We start from the raw sequence: 21,008 nt of genomic DNA, 5'->3' as shown, positions 1-21,008 counted from the left end.
TCCCTCTCTAACCCTGTTCTCTCTGTTGTCCCTCTCTCCCTCCCTCCCTCACTAACCCTGTTCTCTCTGTTGTCCCTCCCTCCCTCTCTAACCCTGTTCTCTCTGTTGTCCCTCCCTCTCTCTCTAACCCTGTTCTCTCTGTTGTCCCTCCCTCCCTCTCTAACCCTGTTCTCTCTGTTGTCCCTCCCTGCCTCTCTAACCCTGTTCTCTCTGTTGTCCCTCCCTCCCTCTCTCCCTCACTAACCCTGTTCTCTCTGTTGTCCCTCCCTCCCTCACTAACCCTGTTCTCTCTGTTGTCCCTCCCTCCCTCTCTCCCTCACTAACCCTGTTCTCTCTGTTGTCCCTCCCTCTCTCTCTAACCCTGTTCTCTCTGTTGTCCCTCCCTCCCTCTCTAACCCTGTTCTCTCTGTTGTCCCTCCCTGCCTCTCTAACCCTGTTCTCTCTGTTGTCCCTCCCTCTCTCTCTAACCCTGTTCTCTCTGTTGTCCCTCCCTCCCTCTCTAACCCTGTTCTCTCTGTTGTCCCTCCCTCCCTCTCTAACCCTGTTCTCTCTGTTGTCCCTCCCTCTCTCTCTAACCCTGTTCTCTCTGTTGTCCCTCCCTCCCTCACTAACCCTGTTCTCTCTGTTGTCCCTCCCTCCCTCTCTCCCTCACTAACCCTGTTCTCTCTGTTGTCCCTCCCTGCCTCTCTCCCTCTCTAACCCTGTTCTCTCTGTTGTCCCTCCCTCCCTCTCTCCCTCTCTAACCCTGTTCTCTCTGTTGTCCCTCCCTGCCTCTCTAACCCTGTTCTCTCTGTTGTCCCTCCCTGCCTCTCTAACCCTGTTCTCTCTGTTGTCCCTCCCTGCCTCTCTAACCCTGTTCTCTCTGTTGTCCCTCCCTGCCTCTCTAACCCTGTTCTCTCTGTTGTCCCTCCCTCCCTCTCTAACCTGTTCTCTCTGTTGTCCCTCCCTGCCTCTCTAACCCTGTTCTCTCTGTTGTCCCTCCCTCCCTCCCTCTCTAACCCTGTTCTCTCTGTTGTCCCTCTCTCCCTCTCTAACCCTGTTCTCTCTGTTGTCCCTCCCTCCCTCTCTCCCTCACTAACCCTGTTCTCTCTGTTGTCCCTCCTCCCTCTCTCCCTCTCTAACCCTGTTCTCTCTGTTGTCCCTCTCTCCCTCTCTAACCCTGTTCTCTCTGTTGTCCCTCCCTCCCTCTCTCCCTCACTAACCCTGTTCTCTCTGTTGTCCCTCCCTCCCTCCCTCCCTCTCTAACTCTGTTCTCTCTGTTGTTCCTCCCTGCCTCTCTAACCCTGTTCTCTCTGTTGTCCCTCCCTCCCTCTCTCCCTCTCTAACCCTGTTCTCCCTGTTGTCCCTCTCTCCCTCTCTAACCCTGTTCTCTCTGTTGTCCCTCCCTCCCTCTCTCCCTCTCTAACCCTGTTCTCTCTGTTGTCCCTCCCTGCCTCTCTAACCCTGTTCTCTCTGTTGTCCCTCTCTCCCTCTCTAACCCTGTTCTCTCTGTTGTCCCCTCCCTCCCTCTCTCCCTCTCTAACCCTGTTCTCTCTGTTGTCCCTCCCTGCCTCTCTAACCCTGTTCTCTCTGTTGTCCCTCTCTCCCTCTCTAACCCTGTTCTCTCTGTTGTCCCTCCCTCCCTCTCTCCCTCTCTAACCCTGTTCTCTCTGTTGTCCCTCCCTCCCTCTCTCCCTCTCTAACCCTGTTCTCTCTGTTGTCCCTCTCTCCCTCTCTAACCCTGTTCTCTCTGTTGTCCCTCTCTCCCTCTCTAACCCTGTTCTCTGTGTTCAGTATGACTACATGGAGCGTCTGGACGGGAAGGAGAAGTGGAGCGTGGTGGAGTCTCCTCGGGAGCGCCGCAGCATCCACACGGTGGTTCTGAACGAGGCCATCTTTGTTCAGTACCTGGACCCTGGCACCTGGCATCTGGCCTTCTACAACGACGGCAAGGACAAGGAGTCTGTCTCCTTCAGCACCGTGGCTCTAGGTGGGTGCTGTTGTTATATTTACCTGCTTTGCTTTACACTTCTATATTCTCCTTGTAAAGCCAGGGCGGAACATTTAGGATTCTGGTAGTAAGGTAACACCTCTGAGTGAGTTTTACAAATTCACCCTTCCAGGATTGCATCCCCGTTGGTCTGATAGGCTGAGACTGATATTGGGAGTGAGCACTGATAAAAGTGTTGGATGGAGATTGAGTCATAAAAGAGATGTATCCCTGTGGAGTGTCTCTCCGTTTGTACACAAGCTCTCGTCACACAGTTGGCCCATCCCCGAACAGTAGACAAACATGTAACAGCTGAGAACAAACGAGAGGTAAAAAACACAGGAAATGTAGTAGTATTCATGACTCTCTGGTGCCACCCATCAAAGAGAAGCACTGTGTCCACACGGCACACGTGTGGGGCTCTGCTGCAGTAAACGCACGACACAACGTCTTTGATTTAGAGATTTTAATTTGAATGATAACCTTCTCTGAGGAGGATGCTACTGAGAAGAGAACCCAGGCCAGGAACAGAACAGGACTGGAGCTTGAGACTGAAAGAGAGGAGGAAGTGAGAAAAGACGGATGGCTTAGCTTCGGCAACTCTAACTCCTAACTGTTCCCTAGAGTCCTGTGCAGGTCCAGTCTAAAGACGCACATTGATATACATGAGGCCAAAAGCTAGCGTTTCGTATTCATACAGTAGACTCTCTTAGTAAATGAATACGAATCTGCTCATTGTTCATTTGCCTTTTATGCTTCCGTGAACTTCTAAATGGTCTGTGGGGAGGCACCACACACGACACGCCACAGTGGCTGGAGCATATCGTGGTGGAGTCTCTCCCGCTGCCGTATCGCCATGGGGACACTGAGTGATCGAACCAATTAAATGACAGGAATTGTACTTACCTCTGTAGTGGGGATGTGTACTGGTGGGGGGGCGGCAGGTAGCCTAGTGGTTAGAGTATAGAGGGAGCAGGTAGCCTAGTGGTTAGAGTGTAGGGGCGGCAGGTAGCCTAGTGGTTAGGGTGTAGGGGCGGCAGGTAGCCTAGTGGTTAGAGTGTAGGGGCGGCAGCATAGCCTAGTGGTTAGAGTGTGGGGGGGTGGGGCAGGTAGCCTAGTGGTTAGAGTGTAGGGGCGGCAGGGTAGCCTAGTGGTTAGAGTGTAGGGGAGGCAGGTAGCCTATTGGTTAGAGTGTAGAGGCGGCAGGTAGCCTAGTGGTTAGAGTGTAGGGGTGGCAGGGTAGCCTAGTGGTTAGAGTGTGGGGGGGGGGGGGGTAGCCTAGTGGTTAGTGTGTAGGGGCGGCAGGTAGCCTAGTGGTTAGAGTGTAGGGGCGGCAGCATAGCCTAGTGGTTAGAGTGTAGGGGCAGCAGCGTAGCCTAGTGGTTAGAGTGTAGGGGCGGCAGGGTAGCCTAGTGGTTAGAGTGTTGGACTAGTAACCGAAAGGTTGCAAGATCGAATCCCCGAGCTGACAAGGTACAAATCTGTTCTACCCCTGAACAAGGCAGTTAACCCACTGTTCCTAGGCCATCATTGAAAATAAGAATTTGTTCTTAACTGACTTGCCTGGTTAAATTAATATAAAATTAGGGAGGTTATCACTTTTGGCAGGGGCTGTGGAGGGAGGACGAAGGGGTGTGAGGACATTTGGGGTATGCTAAGAAGTTGTAGTTTACTGAATCATTTAAATAATGTGTTGGACACTCACACCACATCTGAATTATCTGTGCAGCGCATTTAAAAAATATATTTCTTCGCTAATTGTCTCTCTGCTAATGAATGTTTACAGATCAACAATGGGAATAAGAATTCCTGAATCTCAACAGATGCGCGTATTACTTGCCGCCAGGAGCTGCCTACACAGTATAGTGCCCGAGATCATTCTTCCATCAAATACTAGTCGTTCTGCATTAAACTCTATTTTAACAGACTATTATATTAGCCATAGAAAGGCTAGCAGGTTCAGCCTTCAGTAAAACTATAATGACGGTTAATTATTTAGATGTGTCTAATTATTAACGGTAGGGAGGTAAGAGGTGACGAGGGAAGGAGTCTGCCTGATCAAAACTGGAACGAAAGGAGGTGTTAATGAGAGGGATAAAGAGAGGAGGGAGAAGGAGAGGAGGGAGAAGGAGAGGGATATTAGAGGAGGTGTTAATGAGAGGGATATTAGAGGAGGTGTTAATGAGAGGGATATTAGAGGAGGTGTTAATGAGAGGGATAAAGAGAGGAGGGAGAAGGAGAGGGATATTAGAGGAGGGAGAAGGAGAGGGATATTAGAGGAGGGAGAAGGAGAGGGATATTAGAGGAGGGAGAAGGAGAGGGATATTAGAGGAGGGAGAAGGAGAGGGATATTAGAGGAGGGAGAAGGAGAGGGATAAAGAGAGGAGGGAGAAGGAGAGGGATATTAGAGGAGGGAGAAGGAGAGGGATATTAGAGGTGGGAGAAGGAGAGGGATATTAGAGGAGGGAGAAGGAGAGGGATATTAGAGGAGGGAGAAGGAGAGGGATATTAGAGGAGGGAGAAGGAGAGGGATATTAGAGGAGGGAGAAGGAGAGGAGGGAGAAGGAGAGGAGGGAGAGGAGAGGGATATTAGAGGAGGGAGAAGGAGAGGAGGGAGAAGGAGAGGGATATTAGAGGAGGGAGAAGGAGAGGAGGGAGAAGGAGAGGGATATTAGAGGAGGGAGAAGGAGAGGGATATTAGAGGAGGGAGAAGGAGAGGGATATTAGAGGAGGGAGAAGGAGAGGGATATTAGAGGAGGGAGAAGGAGAGGAGGGAGAAGGAGAGGGATATTAGAGGAGGGAGAAGGAGAGGAGGGGGAAGGAGAGGGATATTAGAGGAGGGGAGAGGGAGAGGGATATTAGAGGAGGGAGAAGGAGAGGGATATTAGAGGAGGGAGAAGGAGAGGAGGGAGAAGGAGAGGGATATTAGAGGAGGGAGAAGGAGAGGGATATTAGAGGAGGGGGAAGGAGAGGGATATTAGAGGAGGGAGAAGGAGAGGAGGGAGAAGGAGAGGGATATTAGAGGAGGGAGAAGGAGAGGAGGGAGAAGGAGAGGGATATTAGAGGAGGGAGAAGTAGAGGGATATTAGAGGAGGGAGAAGGAGAGGGATATTAGAGGAGGGAGAAGGAGAGGGATATTAGAGGAGGGAGAAGGAGAGGGATATTAGAGGAGGGAGAAGGAGAGGAGGGAGAAGGAGAGGGATATTAGAGGAGGGAGAAGGAGAGGAGGGGGAAGGAGAGGGATATTAGAGGAGGGAGAAGGAGAGGGATATTAGAGGAGGGAGAAGGAGAGGGATATTAGAGGAGGGAGAAGGAGAGGGATATTAGAGGAGGGAGAAGGAGAGGGATATTAGAGGAGGGAGAAGGAGAGGAGGGAGAAGGAGAGGGATATTAGAGGAGGGAGAAGGAGAGGAGGGAGAAGGAGAGGGATATTAGAGGAGGGGGAAGGAGAGGGATATTAGAGGAGGGAGAAGGAGAGGAGGGAGAAGGAGAGGGATATTAGAGGAGGGAGAAGGAGAGGGATATTAGAGGTGGGAGAAGGAGAGGGATATTAGAGGAGGGAGAAGGAGAGGAGGGAGAAGGAGAGGGATATTAGAGGAGGGAGAAGGAGAGGAGGGAGAAGGAGAGGGATATTAGAGGAGGGAGAAGGAGAGGAGGGAGAAGGAGAGGGATATTAGAAGAGGGAGAAGGAGAGGAGGGAGAAGGAGAGGGATATTAGAGGAGGGAGAAGGAGAGGGCTATTAGAGGAGGGAGAAGGAGAGGGATATTAGAGGAGGGAGAAGGAGAAGGATATTAGAGGAGGGAGAAGGAGAGGGATATTAGAGGAGGGAGAAGGAGAGGGATATTAGAGGAGGGAGAAGGAGAGGGATATTAGAGTTGGGAGAAGGATTACCAACAACGACGAGTTGGCCTACAGGGAGGAGGTGAGGGCCCTCGGAGTGTGGTGTCAGGAAAATAACCTCACAATCAACGTCAACAAAACTAAGGAGATGATTGTGGACTTCGGGAAACAGCAGAGGGAGCACCCCCCTATCCACATCGATGGAACAGTAGTGGAGAGGGTAGCAAGTTTTAAGTTCCTCGGCATACACATCACAGACAAACTGAATTGGTCCACTCACACAGACAGCATCGTGAAGAAGGCGCAGCAGCGCCTCTTCAACCTCAGGAGGCTGAAGAAATTTGGCTTGTCACCAAAAGCACTCACAAACATCTACAGATGCACAATCGAGAGCATCCTGTCGGGCTGTATCACCGCCTGGTACGGCAACTGCTCCGCCCACAACCGTAAGGCTCTCCAGAGGGTAGTGAGGTCTGCACAACGCATCACCGGGGGCCCTCCAGGACTACCTGCCCTCCAGGACACCTACACCACCCGATGTTACAGAAAGGCCATAAAGATCATCAAGGACAACAACCACCCGAGCCACTGCCTGTTCACCCCGCTATCATCCAGAAGGCGAGGTCAATACAGGTGCATCAAAGCTGGGACCGAGAGACTGAAAAATAGCTTCTATCTCAAGGCCATCAGACTGTTAAACAGCCACCACTAACATTGAGTGGCTGCTGCCAACACACTGACTCAACTCCAGCCACTTTAATAATGGGAATTGATGGGAAATGATGTAAAATGTATCACTAGCCACTTTAAACAATGCTACCTAATATAATGTTTACATACCCTACATTATTCATCCCATATGTATATGTATATACTGTACTCTATATCATCTACTGCATCTTTATGTAATACATGTATCACTAGCCACTTTAACTATGCCACTTTGTTTACATACTCATCTCATATGTATATACTGCACTCAATACCATCTACTGTATCTTGCGTATGCCGCTCTGTACCATCACTCACTCATATATCTTTATGTACATATTCTTTATCCCCTTACACTTGTCTATAAGGTAGTAGTTTTGGAATTGTTAGCTAGATTACTTGTTGGTTATTACTGCATTGTCGGAACTAGAAGCAAAAGCATTTCGCTACACTCGCATTAACATCTGCTAACCATGTGTATGTGACAAATAAAATTTGATTTGATTTGATTTGATATTAGAGGAGGGAGAAGGAGAGGGATAATAGAGGAGGGAGAAGGAGAGGAGGGAGAAGGAGAGGAGGGAGAAGGAGAGGAATATTAGAGGAGGGAGAAGGAGAGGAGGGAGAAGGAGAGGGATATTAGAGGAGGGAGAAGGAGAGGGATATTAGAGGAGGGAGAAGGAGAGGAGGGAGAAGGAGAGGGATATTAGAGGAGGGAGAAGGAGAGGGATATTAGAGGAGGGAGAAGGAGAGGAGGGAGAAGGAGAGGGATATTAGAGGAGGGAGAAGGAGAGGGATATTAGAGGAGGGAGAAGGAGAGGAGGGAGAAGGAGAGGGATATTAGAGGAGGGAGAAGGAGAGGAGGGAGAAGGAGAGGGATATTAGAGGAGGGAGAAGGAGAGGGATATTAGAGGAGGGAGAAGGAGAGGGATATTAGAGGAGGGAGAAGGAGAGGGATATTAGAGGAGGGAGAAGGAGAGGAGGGAGAAGGAGAGGAGGGGGAAGGAGAGGGATATTAGAGGAGGGAGAAGGAGAGGGATATTAGAGGAGGGAGAATGAGAGGGATAAAGAGAGGAGGGAGAAGGAGAGGAGGGAGAAGGAGAGGGATATTAGAGGAGGGAGAAGGAGAGGGATATTAGAGGAGGGAGAAGGAGAGGAGGGAGAAGGAGAGGGATATTAGAGGAGGGAGAAGGAGAGGGATAAAGAGAGGAGGGAGAGGGAGAGGGATATTAGAGGGAGAAGGAGAGGGATATTAGAGGAGGGAGAAGGAGAGGGATAAAGAGAGGAGGGAGAAGGAGAGGAGGAGAAGGAGAGGGATATTAGAGGAGGGAGAAGGAGAGGAGGGAGAAGGAGAGGGATATTAGAGGAGGGAGAAGGAGAGGGATAAAGAGAGGAGGGAGAAGGAGAGGAGGAGAGGAGAGGGATAGAGAGGGAGAGGAGAGGGATATTAGAGGAGGGAGAAGGAGAGGGATATTAGAGGAGGGAGAAGGAGAGGGATATTAGAGGAGGGAGAAGGAGAGGGATATTAGAGGAGGGAGAAGGAGAGGGATATTAGAGGAGGGAGAAGGAGAGGGATATTAGAGGAGGGAGAATGAGAGGGATAAAGAGAGGAGGGAGAAGGAGAGGAGGGAGAAGGAGAGGGATATTAGAGGAGGGAGAAGGAGAGGGATATTAGAGGAGGGAGAAGGAGAGGGATATTAGAGGAGGGAGAAGGAGAGGAGGGAGAAGGAGAGGAGGGAGAAGGAGAGGGATATTAGAGGAGGGAGAAGGAGAGGGATAAAGAGAGGAGGGAGAAGGAGAGGAGGGAGAAGGAGAGGGATATTAGAGGAGGGAGAAGGAGAGGGATATTAGAGGAGGGAGAAGGAGAGGGATATTAGAGGAGGGAGAAGGAGAGGGATAAAGAGAGGAGGGAGAAGGAGAGGAGGGAGAAGGAGAGGGATATTAGAGGAGGGAGAAGGAGAGGAGGGAGAAGGAGAGGGATATTAGAGGATGGAGAAGGAGAGGGATAAAGAGAGGAGGGAGAAGGAGAGGAGGGAGAAGGAGAGGGATATTAGAGGAGGGAGAAGGAGAGGGATATTAGAGGAGGGAGAAGGAGAGGGATAAAGAGAGGAGGGAGAAGGAGAGGAGGGAGAAGGAGAGGGATATTAGAGGAGGGGGAAGGAGAGGGATATTAGAGGAGGGAGAAGGAGAGGGATAAAGAGAGGAGGGAGAAGGAGAGGTGGGAGAAGGAGAGGGATATTAGAGGAGGGAGAAGGAGAGGGATATTAGAGGAGGGAGAAGGAGAGGGATATTAGAGGAGGGAGAAGGAGAGGGATATTAGAGGAGGGAGAAGGAGAGGGATATTAGAGGAGGGAGAAGGAGAGGAGGGAGAAGGAGAGGGATATTAGAGGAGGGAGAAGGAGAGGGATATTAGAGGAGGGAGAAGGAGAGGGATATTAGAGGAGGGAGAAGGAGAGGGATATTAGAGGAGGGAGAAGGAGAGGGATATTAGAGGAGGGAGAAGGAGAGGGATATTAGAGGAGGGAGAAGGAGAGGGATATTAGAGGTGGGAGAAGGAGAGGGATATTAGAGGAGGGAGAAGGAGAGGGATATTAGAGGAGAGGGAACAATCACATCCTTCTCTATTGTATATAATATTTAATCATTAATATATATTAATATATATTTGGTTATAATTATATATTAATATATATTTGGTTATAGTAATATATTCATATATATTTGGTTATAGTAATATATGAATATATATTTGGTTATAGTAATATGTTAATATATATTTGGATTTAATAATAATATAGTAATATATATTTGGATTTAATAATAATATACTAATATATATGTGGTTTTAGTAATATACTAATATATATTTGGTTATAATAATATATTAATATATATTTGGATTGTATAATAATATATTCATAAATATTTGGTTATAATAATAATATATTCATATATACAGGATTTAGTTCTAATAATAACTTGTCTGTTTCAATCCTTGCTGTTCAATTTTAGATTCAGTGCAAGAATGCCCGCAGAATTGCCATGGAAACGGAGAGTGTATGTCGGGTGTGTGCCACTGCTTCCCAGGGTTCCATGGCATGGATTGTGCCAAAGGTACCAACGTTGTTATCACCTAGATTATATTGGTTTGTATAGGTATGTTATAGGTATTGTATAGGTATATTATTGGTATTGTATAGGTATATATTATAGGTATATTATAGGTTTTGCATAGGTATATTATAGGTATTGTAACGGCTTTCTTGTGGTGAAGGAGAGTCGGACCAAAATGCAGCGTTATGATGATTCATGATATTTTAATGAAGGAAAAAACTATACATGAAGAAACTGTGAAAACCGAAACAGCCCTATCTGGTGCAAACACAAAGACAGGAACAATCACCCACAAAACACTCAAAGAATATGGCTGCCTAAATATGGTTCCCAATCAGAGACAACGATAAACACCTGCCTCTGATTGAGAACCACTCCAGACAGCCATAGACTTTGCTAGATACCTCCACTAAGCCACACACCCAATAACTAACAAAACCCCAAGACAAAACACACCACAATAAACCCATGTCACACCCCGGCCTGACCAAATAAATAAAGACAAACACAATAATACTTCGACCAGGGCGTGACAGGTATTGTATAGGTATATATTATAGGTATTGTATAGTTATTGCATAGGTATATATTGTAGGTATATCATAGGTATATTACAGGTATATATAGCTATTTTATAGGTATATTATAGGTATTGTATAGGTATATTATAGGTATTGTATAGGTATTTTATAGGTATATTATAGGTATTGTATAGGTATATTATAGGTATATTATAGGTATTGTATAGGTATATTATAGGTAGTGTATAGGTATATTATAGGTATTGTATAGGTATTTTATAGGTATTGTATAGGTATTTTATAGGTATATTATAGGTATTGTATAGGTATTGTATAGGTATATTATAGGTATTGTATAGGTATTGTATAGGTATATTATAGGTATTGTATAGGTATATTATAGGTATATTATAGGTATTGTATATTATAGGTATATTGTAGGTATTGTATAGGTATATTATAGGTAGTGTATAGGTATATTATAGGTATATTATAGGTATTGTATAGGTATATTATAGGTATATTATAGGTATATTGTAGGTATTGTATAGGTATATTATAGGTAGTGTATAGGTATATTATAGGTATTGTATAGGTATAGCATAGGTATTGTATAGGTATATTATAGGTATTGTATAGGTATTTTATAGGTATATTATAGGTATTGTATAGGTATATTATAGGTATATTATAGGTATATTGTAGGTATTGTATAGGTATATTATAGGTAGTGTATAGGTATATTATAGGTATATTATAGGTATTGTATAGGTATTTTATAGGTATATTATAGGTATTGTATAGGTATATTATAGGTATATTATAGGTATTGTATAGGTATATTGTAGGTATTGTATAGGTATATTGTAGGTATTGTATAGGTATATTATAGGTATTGTATAGGTATATTATAGGTATATTATAGGTATATTGTAGGTATTGTATAGGTATATTATAGGTATATTGTAGGTATATTATAGGTATTGTATAGGTATATTATAGGTATATTATAGGTATTGTATAGGTATTGTATAGGTATATTATAGGTATATTATAGGTATTGTATAGGTATTGTATAGGTATATTATAGGTATTGTATAGGTATATTATAGTTATATTATAGGTATATTATAGGTATTGTATAGGTATATTATAGTTATATTATAGGTATTGTATATTATAGGTATATTGTAGGTATTGTATAGGTATTGTATAGGTATATTATAGGTATATTATAGGTATTGTATAGGTATTGTATAGGTAAATTGTATGTATTGTATAGGTATATTATAGGAATATTATAGGCATATTATAGGTATATTATAGGTATTGTATAGGTATTGTATAGGTATATATAGCTATTGTATAGGTATATTATAGGCATATTGTATAGGCATATTATAGGTATATTATAGGTATATTATAGGTATTGTATAGGTATATTGTAGGTATTGTATAGGTATATTATAGGTATATTATATGTATATGATAGGTATATGATAGGTATATTATAGGTATTGTATAGGTATATTGTAGGTATTGTATAGGTAAATTGTATGTATTGTATAGGTATATTATAGGAATATTATAGGCATATGATAGGTATATGATAGGTATATTATAGGTATTGTATAGGTATTGTATAGGTATATTATATGTATATTATAGGTATATTATAGGTATATTATATTATAGGTATTGTATTGGTATATTATAGGTATATTATATGTATATTATAGGTATATTATAGGTATATTATAGGTATATTATATGTATATTATAGGTATATTATAGGTATATTATATTATAGGTATTGTATTGGTATATTATAGGTATATTATAGGTATATTATATTATAGGTATTGTATAGGTATATTATAGGTATATTATAGGTATATTATAGGTATATTATAGTATAGGTATTGTATAGCTATATTATAGGTATATTATAGGTATATTATATGTATATTATAGTATAGGTATTGTATAGCTATATTATAGCTATATTATAGGTATATTATAGGTATATTATAGTATAGGTATTGTATAGCTATATTATAGGTATATTATAGGTATATTATAGGTATATTATAGTATAGGTATTGTATAGCTATATTATAGGTATATTATAGGTATATTATAGTATAGGTATTGTATAGCTATATTATAGCTATATTATAGGTATATTATAGGTATATTATAGGTATATTATATGTATATTATAGTATAGGTATTGTATAGCTATATTATAGGTATATTATAGGTATATTATAGTATAGGTATTGTATAGCTATATTATAGGTATATTATAGGTATATTATAGGTATATTATAGGTATATTATATTATAGGTATTGTATAGCTATATTATAGCTATATTATAGGTATATTATAGGTATTGTATAGGTATATTATAGTATAGGTATTGTATAGGTATATTATAGTATAGGTATTGTATAGCTATATTATAGCTATATTATAGGTATTGTATAGGTATATATTTGGTTATAGTATTATAGATATTGTATAGGTATATGTTACAGGTATATTATAGGTATTGTATAGGTATATATTATAGGCATTGTATAGGTATATTATAGGTATATACAACGCTGAGTGCATGGATACAGCCCTTAACCGTTCAGCCAATCAGCATTCAGGGCTGTTCTTATGGACACAGCCCTTAGCTGTGGTATATTGGCCATATACCACAAACCTCAGAGATGCCTTATTGCTATTATAAACTGGTTACCAACGTAATTAGAGCAGTATAAATAAATGTTTTGTCATACCCGTGGCATGCGGTCTGATATACCACGGCTTTCAGCCAATCAGCACTCAGGGCTCGAACCACCCAGTTTATAATATAGAATATTTGACCCCCTATCTTGAAACTCATAAAGGGTCATGTCCAATATGACAATCTCAACATAACTAACCCATATATAACAATAGAACAGGACGCGAAGCCGTCGTCTTGCACCTTGTCTTACCTGATGTGTCTGTCATTTCTCCTACGTTGTCTAGCTGCCTGCCCAGTCCTCTGCAGTGGGAATGGCCAATATGACAAGGGCCTGTGTATCTGCTACAGCGGATGGAAGGGTCCAGAGTGTGATGTCTCAGTGGGCCAGTGCATCGACCCAGAGTGTAACGGCCACGGCACCTGCTCCGAGGGCTCTTGCACATGCTCCGCCGGTTACCGTGGCGACGCCTGTGAGGAAGGTAAAAATGCTTGAATTAGAGCTCATCCCTATCACATACACACTCGTTCGTACACACTCTCGGATACACACGCACACACACAATTGTCTCTACTTTAGTGCCATATTACGTTTCAGCATGGATGAGACTGCAGTGGTTTATACTTCAAACGCTTTATTAAGGGAATGGAATCTATTTTATTGATCCAACTTTTAAAGAATCGCCCTGGATCTGATTCATTCAATTGTGTTCTGATGGGTTTCCGCTCAGCTGGGATGAAGTGAAGTTGGAGCCAAAAGTAGGTTGAAGAGAGGAGAGGGGTAGTGGGGAGCGAGGGACGCGGAGGAGTAGAGAGAGTTCGGATTATCGAAAGAGACTGAAAAAGACAGCAGTAATGGCCGTTGTTCACTTCCTGTCTTTCATCATATTCACTGCTTTAAGTATATTCACTATTCTCTCTACTGCTGCTACTACTCCTACTACTACTCCTACTACTACTACTACTACTACTACTACTACTACTACTCCTACTACTACTACTCCTACTACTACTACTACTACTACTACTACTACTACTACTACTCCTACTACTACTACTCCTACTACTACTACTACTACTACTACTACTACTACTACTACTACTACTACTACTACTCCTACTACTACGATTGACATCGTGTCTCTCTTGCTGTTCTGTGTTGCAGCGCTACTACTACTACTACTACTACTACTACTACTACTATTACTACTACTACTACTACTACTACTACTAAAGATTTTGAGTGTGGTGCATTGACATCGTGTCTCTCTTGCTGTTCTGTGTTGCAGCGGACTGTCTGGACCCTGGATGCTCTGGCCACGGCAGCTGTGCAAGTGGGCAGTGCCACTGTAAACCAGGCTGGGCAGGCCCTCTCTGTGAGCATCCCAGGGCCCAGTGCCCAGACCAGTGCCACGGACACGGGGCCTTCATACCCGACACTGGCATCTGCAGCTGCGATCCGAACTGGATGGGACCAGACTGCTCCATGGGTAGGTGACACCTCACTGCACAACGCCACTCCCCCATGTGACCTAATTTTTGTGTGTATATACTGACATGTATGTGGAACTGACAACCACACAGGATTATTCTTTAGTTAGTTTTTATATACACTACCATTCAAAAGTTTGAAGTCACTTAGAAATGTCCTTGTTTTTGAAAGAAAAGCACATTTTTTGTCCATTAAAATAACACCAAATTGATCCGAAATAAAGTGTTAATGTTGTAAATGACTATTGTAGCTGGAAACAGCAGATTTTTTTAATGGAATATCTACATAGGCGTACAGAGGTCCATTATCAGCAACCGGGATGCTGGCCTTCTATGCAGCGTTGCAATATCTCAGACTGGCCAATACAAATAAAATATTAAGATGGGTTAAAGAACACAGATACTGGACAGAGGAACTCTGCCTAGAAGACCAGCATCCCGGAGTCGCCTCTTCACTGTTGACGTTGAGACTGGACAGAGGAACTCTGCCTAGAAGACCAGCATCCCGGAGTCGCCTCTTCACTGTTGACGTTGAGACTGGACAGAGGAACTCTGCCTAGAAGGCCAGCATCCCGGAGTCGCCTCTTCACTGTTGACGTTGAGACTGGACAGAGGAACTCTGCCTAGAAGACCAGCATCCCGGAGTCGCCTCTTCACTGTTGACGTTGAGACTGGACAGAGGAACTCTGCCTAGAAGACCAGCATCCCGGAGTCGCCTTTTCACTGTTGACGTTGAGACTGGACAGAGGAACTTTGCCTAGAAGACCAGCATCCCGGAGTCGCCTCTTCACTGTTGACGTTGAGACTGGACAGAGGAACTTTGTCTAGAAGACCAGCATCCCGGAGTCGCCTCTTCACTGTTGACGTTGAGACTGGACAGAGGAACTTTGCCTAGAAGGCCAGCATCCCGGAGTCGCCTCTTCACTGTTGACGTTGAGACTGGACAGAGGAACTTTGCCTAGAAGGCCAGCATCCCGGAGTCGCCTCTTCACTGTTGACGTTGAGACTGGACAGAGGAACTTTGCCTAGAAGGCCAGCATCCCGGAGTCGCCTCTTCACTGTTGACGTTGAGACTGGACAGAGGAACTTTGCCTAGAAGGCCAGCATCCCGGAGTCGCCTCTTCACTGTTGACGTTGAGACTGGACAGAGGAACTTTGCCTAGAAGGCCAGCATCCCGGAGTCGCCTCTTCACTGTTGACGTTGAGACTGGACAGAGGAACTTTGCCTAGAAGACCAGCATCCCGGAGTCGCCTCTTCACTGTTGACGTTGAGACTGGACAGAGGAACTTTGCCTAGAAGACCAGCATCCCGGAGTCGCCTCTTCACTGTTGACGTTGAGACTGGTGTTTTGCGGGTACTTTTTAATGAAGCTGCCAGTTGAGGATTTGTGAGACGCCTGTTTCTCAAACTAGACTCTCTAATGTACTTGTCCTCTTGCTCAGTTGTTCACCTGGGCCTCCCACTCCTCTTTCTATTCTGGTTAGAGACAGTTTGCCCTGTTCTGTGAAGGGAGTAGTACACAGCATTGTACAAGATCTTCAGTTTCTTGGCAATTTCTCACATGGAATAGCCTTCATTTCTCAGAACAAGATTAGACTGACGAGTTTCAGTCAGCCATTTTAGCCATTTTGAGCCTGTAATCGAACCCACAAATGCTGATACTCCAGATACTCAACTAGTCTAAAGAAGGACAGTTTTATTGCTTCTTTAATCAGAACAACAGTTTTCAGCTGTGCTAACATAATTGCAAAACGTTTTTTTTAATGATCAATTAGCCTTTTAAAATTATACATTTGGATTAGCTAACACAAAGTGCCATTGGAACACAGGAGTGATGGTTCCTGATAATGGGCCTCTGTATATATATTCCATAAAAATCAGCTGTTTCCAGCTACAATAGTCATTTACAACATTAACAATGTCTACACATTGGCCTATTTATTGCCTTAACTCCCTTATTTGACCTTATTTTCACTCACTGTATATAGACTTGTTTTATTTTGTTCTACTGTATTATTGACTGTATTATTGACTGTATGTTTTGTACACATTCCATGTGTAACTCTGTGTTGCTGTGTGTGTCGAACTGCTATGCTTTATCTTGGCCAGGTCGCAGTTGCAAATGAGAACTTGTTTTCAACTAGTCTACCTGGTTAAATAAAGTTGAAATAAAATTTAAAAAATATATAAATACACTGTATTTCTGATCAATTTGATGTTATTTTAATTAACAAAAAATGTTGTTGTTTTTTCAAAAACAAGGACATTTCTAAGTGACCCCAAACTTTTGAACAGTAGTGTATATACTGTAACAGTAGTGGATATACTGTATACTGTAACGGTAGTGTATATACTGTATACTGTCACAGTAGTGGATATACTGTATACTGTAACGGTAGTGTATATACTGTATACTGTAACAGTAGTGTATATACTGTATACTGTAACAGTAGTGTATATACTGTAACAGTAGTGTATATACTGTATACTGTAACGGTAGTGTATATACTGTATACTGTCACAGTAGTGGATATACTGTATACTGTAACGGTAGTGTATATACTGTATACTGTAACAGTAGTGTATATACTGTATACTGTAACAGTAGTGTATATACTGTAACAGTAGTGTATATACTGTATACTGTAACAGTAGTGTATATACTGTATACTGTAACAGTAGTGTATATACTGTATACTGTCACAGTAGTGGATATACTGTATACTGTAACGGTAGTGTATATACTGTAACAGTAGTGTATATACTGTATACTGTAACAGTAGTGTATATACTGTAACAGTAGTGTATATACTGTATACTGTAACAGTAGTGTATATACTGTAACAGTAGTGTATATACTGTATACTGTAACAGTAGTGTATATACTGTAACAGTAGTGTATATACTGCATACTGTAACAGTAGTGTATATACTGTAACAGTAGTGTATATACTGTAACAGTAGTGTATATACTGTATACTGTAACAGTAGTGTATATACTGTAACAGTAGTGTATATACTGTATACTGTAACATTAGTGTATATACTGTATACTGTAACAGTAGTGTATATACTGTATACTGTAACAGTAGTGTATATACTGTATACTGTAACAGTAGTGTATATACTGTATACTGTAGCAGTAGTGTATATACTGTATACTGTAACCGTAGTGTATATACTGTATACTGTAACAGTAGTGTATATACTGTAACAGTAGTGTATATACTGTATACTGTAACAGTAGTGTATATACTGTATACTGTAAACAGTAGTGTATATACTGTATACTGTAACAGTAGTGTATATACTGTATACTGTAACTAGTAACAGTAGTGTATATACTGTAACAGTAGTGTATATTACTGTAACAGTAGTGTATATATGTACTGTAACAGTAGTGTATATACTGTAACAGTAGTGTATATACTGTATACTGTACCAGTGTGTATACATGTAAGTGTATATACTGTATACTGTAACATTAGTGTATATACTGTATACTGTAACAGTAGTGTAATACTGTATCTGTAACAGTATGATATACTGTACTGTAACAGTAGTGTATATACTGTATACTGTAACAGTAGTGTATATACTGTATACTGTAACGGTAGTGTATATACTGTAACAGTAGTGTATATACTGTAACAGTAGTGTATATACTGTATACTGTAACAGTAGTGTATATACTGTAACAGTAGTGTATATACTGTATACTGTAACAGTAGTGTATATACTGTAACGTAGTGTATATACTGCATACTGTAACAGTAGTGTATATACTGTAACAGTAGTGTATATACTGTATACTGTAACAGTAGTGTATATACTGTAACAGTAGTGTATATACTGTATACTGTAACATTAGTGTATATACTGTATACTGTAACAGTAGTGTATATACTGTATACTGTAACAGTAGTGTATATACTGTAACAGTAGTGTATATACTGTAACAGTAGTGTATATACTGTATACTGTAACAGTAGTGTATATACTGTAACAGTAGTGTATATACTGTTATACTGTAACAGTAGTGTATATACTGTAACAGTAGTGTATATACTGTATACTGTAACAGTAGTGTATATTACTGTAACAGTAGTGTATATACTGTAACAGTAGTGTATATACTGTATACTGTAACAGTAGTGTATATACTGTAACAGTAGTGTATATACTGTATACTGTAACATTAGTGTATATACTGTATACTGTAACAGTAGTGTATATACTGTATACTGTAACAGTAGTGTATATACTGTATACTGTAACAGTAGTGTATATACTGTATACTGTAGCAGTAGTGTATATACTGTATACTGTAACCGTAGTGTATATACTGTATACTGTAACAGTAGTGTATATACTGTAACAGTAGTGTATATACTGTATACTGTAACAGTAGTGTATATACTGTATACTGTAACAGTAGTGTATATACTGTATACTGTAACAGTAGTGTATATACTGTATACTGTAACAGTAGTGTATATACTGTAACAGTAGTGTATATACTGTATACTGTAACAGTAGTGTATATACTGTAACAGTAGTGTATATACTCTATACTGTAACAGTAGTGTATATACTGTAACAGTAGTGTATATACTCTATACTGTAACAGTAGTGTATATACTGTATACTGTAACAGTAATGGTATATACTGTATACTGTAACAGTAGTGTATATACTGTATACTGTAACATTAGTGTATATACTGTATACTGTAACAGTAGTGTATATACTGTATACTGTAACAGTAGTGTATATACTGTAACAGTAGTGTATATACTGTAACAGTAGTGTATATACTGTATACTGTAACAGTAGTGTATATACTGTAACAGTAGTGTATATACTGTATACTGTAACAGTAGTGTATATACTGTAACAGTAGTGTATATACTGTATACTGTAACAGTAGTGTATATACTGTAACAGTAGTGTATATACTGTAACAGTAGTGTATATACTGTATACTGTAACAGTAGTGTATATACTGTAACAGTAGTGTATATACTGTATACTGTAACATTAGTGTATATACTGTATACTGGTAACAGTAGTGTATATACTGTATACTGTAACAGTAGTGTATATACTGTATACTGTAACAGTAGTGTATCTACTGTATACTGTAGCAGTAGTGTATATACTGTATACTGTAACCGTAGTGTATATACTGTATACTGTAACAGTAGTGTATATACTGTAACAGTAGTGTATATACTGTATACTGTAACAGTAGTGTATATACTGTATACTGTAACAGTAGTGTATATACTGTATACTGTAACAGTAGTGTATATACTGTATACCTGTAACAGTAGTGTATATACTGTAACAGTAGTGTATATACTGTATACTGTAACAGTAGTGTATATACTGTAACAGTAGTGTATATACTCTATACTGTAACAGTAGTGTATATACTGTAACAGTAGTGTATATACTCTATACTGTAACAGTAGTGTATATACTGTATACTGTAACAGTAATGTATATACTGTATACTGTAACAGTAGTGTATATACTGTATACTGTAACAGTAGTGTATATACTGTATACTGTAACAGTAGTGTATATACTGTATACTGTAACAGTAGTGATATACTGTATACTGTAACAGTAGTGTATATACTGTATACCTGTAACAGTAGTGTATATACTGTATACTGTAACGGTAGTGTATATACTGTATACTGAAACGGTAGTGTATATACTGTATTCTGTAACGGTAGTGTATATACTGTATACTGTAACCGTAGTGTATATACTGTATACTGTAACAGTAGTGTATATACTGTATCCTGTAACAGTAGTGTATATACTGTAACAGTAGTGTATATACTGTATACTGTAACAGTAGAGTATATACTGTATACTGTAACAGTAGTGTATATACTGTAACAGTAGTGTATATACTGGATACTGTACAGTAGTGTATATACTGTATACTGTAACAGTAGTGTATATACTGTATACTGTAACAGTAGTGTATATACTGTATACTGTAACAGTAGTGTATATACTGTATACTGTAACAGTAGTGTATATACTGTATACTGTATACTGTAACAGTAGTGTATATACTGTATACTGTATACTGTAACAGTAGTGTATATACTGTAGCAGTAGTGTATATACTGTATACTGTAACAGTAGTGTAATATCTGTATACTGTAACAGTAGTGTATTAACTGTATACTGTACACGTAGTGTATATACTGTAACAGTAGTGTATATACTGTATACTGTAACAGTAGTGTATATACTGTAACAGAGTGTATATACTGTATACTGTAACAGTAGTGTATATACGTATACTGTAACAGTAGTGTATATACCTGTAACAGTAGTGTATATACTGTATACTGTAACGGTAGTGTATATACTGTATACTGTCACAGTAAGTGGATATACTGTATACTGTAACGGTAGTGTATATACTGTATACTGTAACAGTAGTGTATATACTGTATACTGTAACAGTAGTGTATATACTGTAACAGTAGTGTATATACTGTATACTGTAACAGTAGTGTATATACTGTATACTGTAACAGTAGTGTAATTACTGTATACCTGTCACAGTAGTGGATATACTGTATACTG

The 21,008-nt window shown here is 40.8% G+C and overlaps 1 protein-coding gene across 2 annotated transcripts in view; it reads left to right on the top strand.

Moving 5' to 3' along the window:
* Window positions 1–21,008, top strand: part of LOC109873384 (teneurin-2) — a 176,661-nt gene that overhangs the window by 94,992 nt on the left and 60,661 nt on the right. For both annotated transcript variants that reach the window (XM_031808169.1, XM_031808168.1), the window contains 4 exons: window positions 1,774–1,969; window positions 9,534–9,635; window positions 13,183–13,377; window positions 14,185–14,385. In XM_031808169.1, coding sequence (XP_031664029.1) covers window positions 1,774–1,969; window positions 9,534–9,635; window positions 13,183–13,377; window positions 14,185–14,385 — 694 coding nt within the window. The remainder of the gene's footprint in view (window positions 1–1,773; window positions 1,970–9,533; window positions 9,636–13,182; window positions 13,378–14,184; window positions 14,386–21,008) is intronic.

The sequence above is a fragment of the Oncorhynchus kisutch genome, linkage group LG28 (assembly GCF_002021735.2).
Source record: "Oncorhynchus kisutch isolate 150728-3 linkage group LG28, Okis_V2, whole genome shotgun sequence".
Classification (NCBI taxonomy): domain Eukaryota; kingdom Metazoa; phylum Chordata; class Actinopteri; order Salmoniformes; family Salmonidae; genus Oncorhynchus; species Oncorhynchus kisutch.
The sequence above is the reverse complement of the archived record's forward strand: the minus strand, read 5'-3'. Positions and strand labels throughout refer to the sequence as shown.